At 48.2% G+C, this 5,538-nt stretch overlaps 1 protein-coding gene across 1 annotated transcript; it reads right to left on the bottom strand.

The window, feature by feature from the left end:
- Positions 1 to 595: 595 nt before the first annotated feature.
- On the bottom strand, positions 596 to 5,241 carry LOC123929718 (regakine-1-like). Its single transcript, XM_045985708.1, has 3 exons — positions 5,094 to 5,241; positions 1,317 to 1,437; positions 596 to 958 (listed from the first exon to the last, which is right to left on the bottom strand). The coding sequence occupies exons 1-3, from the start codon at positions 5,161 to 5,163 to the stop codon at positions 826 to 828; spliced, it is 324 nt and encodes a 107-aa protein (XP_045841664.1). The 5' UTR covers positions 5,164 to 5,241; the 3' UTR covers positions 596 to 825.
- Positions 5,242 to 5,538: the final 297 nt, after the last annotated feature.

Here is a 5,538-nt window from a genome sequence, read left to right on the forward strand (position 1 = left end):
TCCTCCTTGTACCCCATGAAGGACTGCCTTGTACCTGGCTCTGTCTTTAACTGGAGAGGTGCTGGGGGCATGGTCAAATGTCCAAAGTCACTTCCACACCAGGCATCAGGGATGAGGGCCAACGGACCAATGGAAGAGACTGCAGGATCTCAGGGTTTGGGGCATGTGGCTTTGGGCACAGAGAATGAGGTGTTACTTATACTAGGTCTTGAGGGGGTGATCTGAGAAGTAAATGTTTCAATGACAGAGGTGTGGGGAAGAGCTTCCAGGGAAGGGCGAGCTGCAGCCCCCAGTAGGAGTGATGGGAATAATGAGATGGGTTATGTGTGCACCCCAATGAGCTACTTTCCATGCAGATGAGTGATTTGTCTGGATTCTCACACTATTGTGTGATGTAAGGCCCCAAACTAGGGGTCACTTGTGTTTGGTACTCCTGATCCTAACTCTGCCCCCATCATCCCACTATTTAAATTAATTCACACAGAAGAGGCCAGAACAGCACCCAATAGAGAGTCAATACCATAGAAATGTGTATAAAAGAAAAGAAATGACCAGCTGTCAGTGAGCAAACCAGCCCAAACCACGCAGGGTCCTTTCAGAGCGCTGCTTTATTTCAGCAATTGGCTGCCTGCAAAGGGGAGACGGAGGTGTCTGCAGATCACAGTGTCCTTAAGTCCCAGAAGGCGGTGTCAAAGCAAAGCTTCAGGAAAGAGCAGGATTCGTCAGAGAGTGGGAGCACAGAAAAGCAAGAAAGAGCTTCAGTTTGGGCCAGGGACCTTCTGGGGCTCAGAGAGTTGGGCAAGAAGGGGGTTCTGTGGCATCACCTCAAGCTTCCTCGGCCACGTGGGCCCCTGCGCTCTCGGATTTCTGAGACATGTGGTCTAGCTGTCTGATGTACTCCTGCACCCAGGCAACATTGGGGTCTGCACAGATCTGTCGGCCCTTTCGGGTAAGGAAGCTGTGGAACGAGGAGAGAGAGGGGAAACTGAGTCAGCAGACAACGAGGAGCCCAGCTCTTTCTCTACCCAGCGGGAGCTTCCCCACCTCTCTCTCTGCTGGATGTGGGGCCCTCACACAGAGAAGGACACCCCCACTCTCTGTTGCTCTCTAAGGAGTCTGTGAAGACCCCACCACCAACTCCCATGACCTCCCTGCAGGCCAAGCTCAGGCTAGGGAATTCCCCAGGCTGCTGCTCAGCTCTTCTCCCTGAGCTCCCCCCACTTCCTAGCTAGTCCCACCCCGCTGCTTCCCTCTCCCAGGCCCTATTGGTTCTCACATTTGTATCCCCTTCCACCCCCTTGTGTGGCCAAACTTACATCACCCCTGGGGTGGAGCACTGGTGGCTGGTTCTATTATAACTTTTCACAAACCGGAGTGGGACTTTCCGTGAGACATAGGCGAAACAGCACTTAATGAAGGTTAATTTATTCACTGGTTCTGCAAGGTAGAAGGCATTATGATGCTGAGAGCTTTGCCACAAGGAAGTGTAGACCTGTAACTCTATCGCCCAGAGTATGGAGGAGGAGACCAGACCAGAGCACCTGGGAGGGAGGCGGGCCTGCCCTCTCCCTGGCAGCTCTTCCTCCTCTCCCTCTTAAATTATCCTTGTCCAGGGGCCCTTGGCTGGCTCGGTCAGTAGGGCGTGTGATTTTGGATCTCAGGGTCGTGAGTTTGAGTCCCACATTGTGTGTAGAGATTACTTTAAAAAATTATCCTCCTCTAAAACCTCTCTTCCCTCCCCACTGCTGACCCCTCCTGACTTCTCTCTGACCCTTCCCTTGGGCTGGGATGTGACTCTGGTTGAAGTGTTTCAAATTTCTGACAGTTTTCAGGATTTGGCAATAAGAAACCAGAATTCCTGGGAATGCTCAACTCATAAATTATTCAGTTTTCTTTTAAAAACATGGAGATATAATTAACAGTATAACATTGTATTCTTTTTAGGTATACTGTATATTTTCCAAAACATTTTATTTTCATGTTTCTAAATAATAATGCGTGACTGTATGCTAAACAATGAATCGTTTTTCTGTGATAGGATTGTCCTGAAAGTTTCAAGGGTTTTGTGTTTAAAAAAAAGAAAAAGGTAAGGTAATAAATGGTGTCTCTAAGTGTTATGACGAGATTATATGCTCAACATATGGAGTGTTCTCTGGCAGATACAGTTGATAACAGAAAATACAGAAAAAAGGGAATATCAATACAAAATAAATGGCCAAGAAAAATTATTTAAAAAGTGGAAAAAATACTGTAGCTGTTTAATATTTAAAATACTTAAAAGTTATCACTCATAAGGGAATTTCTGAAACACAGAAAACATTAATTGTCCCATTTGTAGCCTTTATCTTTGTGTTGTAACAAATATTGCAGATGTAGAAACATGTTTTCTGTTCTGCAAACCTGTCGGCCATATTGTTCAAAATGCGTCCAAGTACATCTTCCCATTGGGTGTTAGAGTCTATAATCTTTCATACAAGCTCGTTTCCTTTTTTAACAATGAGCACATCTTGTCTGCTTGTACTGACTTTGGTTCAAGTCGATACTGCTTTAGTAATTTAGATTTTAATCTACAAATTAGCAAACGCTTCTGGTATGACATCCTAGTTGTCTATGACATTTACGTATTTTCTCTTTGTATTTCTTCTGCAAAAGCATTCATAAAGAACTAGAGCCTGCAGTGGTTATTCAAACCCTGGGTCATGTCCACGAACGTTGTTTAAACAACAGAATATTCACATCTAGCAGGAATCACAGTTGAAATGGCCCATTGAAGGATGTATTTTCCTCTTAAAAGTCGTTTCTCAAAACACCACTTATATGATTTGTGCTGAATGTATTAGGTATACAAACACATTAGCGTTCACTCAGAGCAGACAGGGCCACGGACATGTACTTGTGACATGGGTACAGTTCCAAGCTGTTGGGTCCTGGTCACTTACCCCCTCCATGCTCCTGTCCCAGTTTCCTGAAATGCTCATCTTACATCCCACGTGCTGTGTGTTTCCCGCTTTTGCTCTACATGTCGATGGAATCCTTTAAATCAGTAACACCTCCGTCTTGATTGTTAAGTTTTAATTCTTGCAATAAAATTCTACCTTTCCACCTTTCCCCAGTTTCTTAACTGAGATTTCTTAGGACTTGGGATTTGGAAAAACAAGATTTCCTTAGAAGGAGTTGCCATATGGAATTGCTAGGGGATGCCCAGGGTGGGGTACAGCAGGGCAGGACTGGTCCCCTCTGTGTGAGAGGGTTCTTCTTCACAGGGCTTCAAAGAATGACAGACGGGGGAGGCTTGTGGTGTTTTGATGAGCAGAGCCTTGGCTACAAAGCGGGAAAGCTATACTTGTCCTTGTCTCTGTTCCTGAAAGCTATGTGACTCCAGACAGGACACCCGCCCTTTCCGAACCCGTCTCCTTAAAACAGCAAATATCGGGCTGACTGGGTGGCTCAGCGGGTTAAAGCCTCTGCCTTCGGCTCGGGTCATGATCCCAGGGTCCTGGGATTGAGCCCCGCGTCGGGCTCTCTGTTCAGCGGGGAGCCTGCTTCCCTTCCTCTCTCTCAGCCTTCCTCTCCACCTGCTTGTGATCTCTCTCTGTCAAATAAATAAATTAATCTTAAAAAAAAAACAGCAAATATCAATGGGGCAAATACTGTGTATAGATTTACATATTGATGACTGTTCAAATCAGAGCCTCATTACCCCTGGGTAGTAGATGGAAAACCTGAGGCTAGGAGGCCTGAAAGACACAAGGAAGGCCCATCAGCTGACCGGGGCAGAGCTTCTAGGCTGAGGCTTCCTGGGAGCAGAGACAGTGTCTGCCTCTGTTGCTCACTGTAGCCCAGCGTGTCCACTGAAAGGGTGACAGGAGGTAGGCTTTTCATATATATTTGTGGAATGAATGAATGCATTCAACTTGACTCTATGTCTCCCTGACTGTAAAGCTGACTATTTCTCCATTCTGGGTTGCTGTTCTCTGAAGAAGGGAAAAAAAGAAGTTTCCCTTGACTGAGTCTCTGCCATAGGCCTGGTGTCTGGCTTAGTTCCAGACATGGCTTCTCTCTATCCCTCACAGCAGCCTTTTGAGAAAGTACCCCTCGTCCCACCTGCCGGTGAGAAGCCCCACGACGATAACGGGAATGACAGGAAGCATAGGGAGTCCTAGGACCGAGTGTATTTCTCTCCCTGGTTTTGGTTGAAATTCAGTTCTGGAGAACAGTTTCCTGGGAAATATCCTCCACCCCCCAGCCTGGCTCCAGGGACCCGCTATGCCACCTTCTCCCCTGGTTGCAGCCCCCTGCAGAGAGGCAACCGTGCCTGTTTAGGGTGGAAAGGGCAGTGAGCTGGGAGTCAGGACACCTGGGGTCTAGCTGAGCCCTTTTCAGTCACCTGCTGCAGCTGCTCCGAGTACCTCACAGATATTTACTAAGGGCTTACCGCTTGCTGGGAACAGATCTATGCCATAGACACACTAGAGAAATCTTAAAGGGAGAGGGGGAAGGCTGATATGGGGGTCTCAGGCTCAATACCCCCACAGGCCAGGCAGACAGCAGGTACCCATGGCCCTGGCAGTGGGGGCCCTGAGACCTGGGAGTACAAGCCCTGTCTAAAGGGATGGCACCCACCACCTCAGTCCCAGCGAAAGCTTGTGGGAACTCGGGCTCCTGTCTGCTTGGTCTGCCATAGTTGCAAAAGAAACAAGAAATACAGATTTTTAAACATGTAAAACCCCATCTACGCCTTGGAGACAGTTTGATCCTTTGCAGGTTTCTCTGTCCCAGCCTGTGCTTATGGGTGGGCTCCTGTGTATCTGCAAGAGGGGGCTAAGCAGAGGGTCCAGAGGGTGCTGGGTCAGCTTATTTCTGTTGGGTACCCTAGGGCCAGGGAGGCTGTATTCAGAGGCAGGATTTCCTCTCCCCAGAGGAGGCAGAAATGAGTCCCAGCCAGGAGTAGGGGGAGACCCTTGGTAAAATGCTGCCTGTCTTGCAGGGACCTGGAGGGGTAGCATATTTTGGACCACCCCCATCTCCCCACACTCCCCTTCCTCCAGCCACTGTACTATCTCTATTCAGAGGACTAGGAGTAGGGGTCTCACCTTCATTGGCCTCAGAGTGGAGGGCAGCAAGAATGAGGAAGGCGGCCAGGGTAGCCAGGATGACCTTCATCCTGCTGGTGGCAGACCAGCTGTGGGAGCAGGTTGGGGCTGAAGACTCCTGGGTTCTCTGATGCTTTGAAATCTGGGCTCCGACCCTCCTTTATAAGGGTTGCTGGTGAGGAAGTCACAAGATAGAAAAATCCATGATTGCATGGGAGTTTTGTTTCTTCAGAATTGTGACTGATGATTTATCTGAAATAAGAGAACTGAGTCAATTTATTTAAAGAGAAGCAGAGGCAGAGAATGGTCCCAGAATTCACATTTGGCTTGCATCTTGAGAACAGTAGTGGGGGAAGCCCAGAGACGAAGGGCTTTACAAGTAGAAACTGCCCTTCTTTTCTGCTCCTCCCCAGGGAGCCTGGGGAAGCCTCCGTGCTGGTGAGCC

This window comes from Meles meles, chromosome 18 (assembly GCF_922984935.1).
Source record: "Meles meles chromosome 18, mMelMel3.1 paternal haplotype, whole genome shotgun sequence".
Lineage (NCBI taxonomy): Eukaryota > Metazoa > Chordata > Mammalia > Carnivora > Mustelidae > Meles > Meles meles.

What these genes read in the sequence shown, in the direction of transcription:
- LOC123929718 (XM_045985708.1), bottom strand. Translation starts at nt 5,163, where the DNA reads ATGAAGGTCATCCTGGCTACCCTGGCCGCCTTCCTCATTCTTGCTGCC. An exon ending in CCACTCTGAGGCCAATGAAG is followed by an intron (nt 1,438 to 5,093) that starts GTGAGACCCCTA and finishes TCTACCTTGCAG; the next exon opens with AACCAGTGAATAAATTAACC. An exon ending in TGCTCCACCCCAGGGGTGAT is followed by an intron (nt 959 to 1,316) that starts GTAAGTTTGGCC and finishes CTCGTTCCACAG; the next exon opens with CTTCCTTACCCGAAAGGGCC.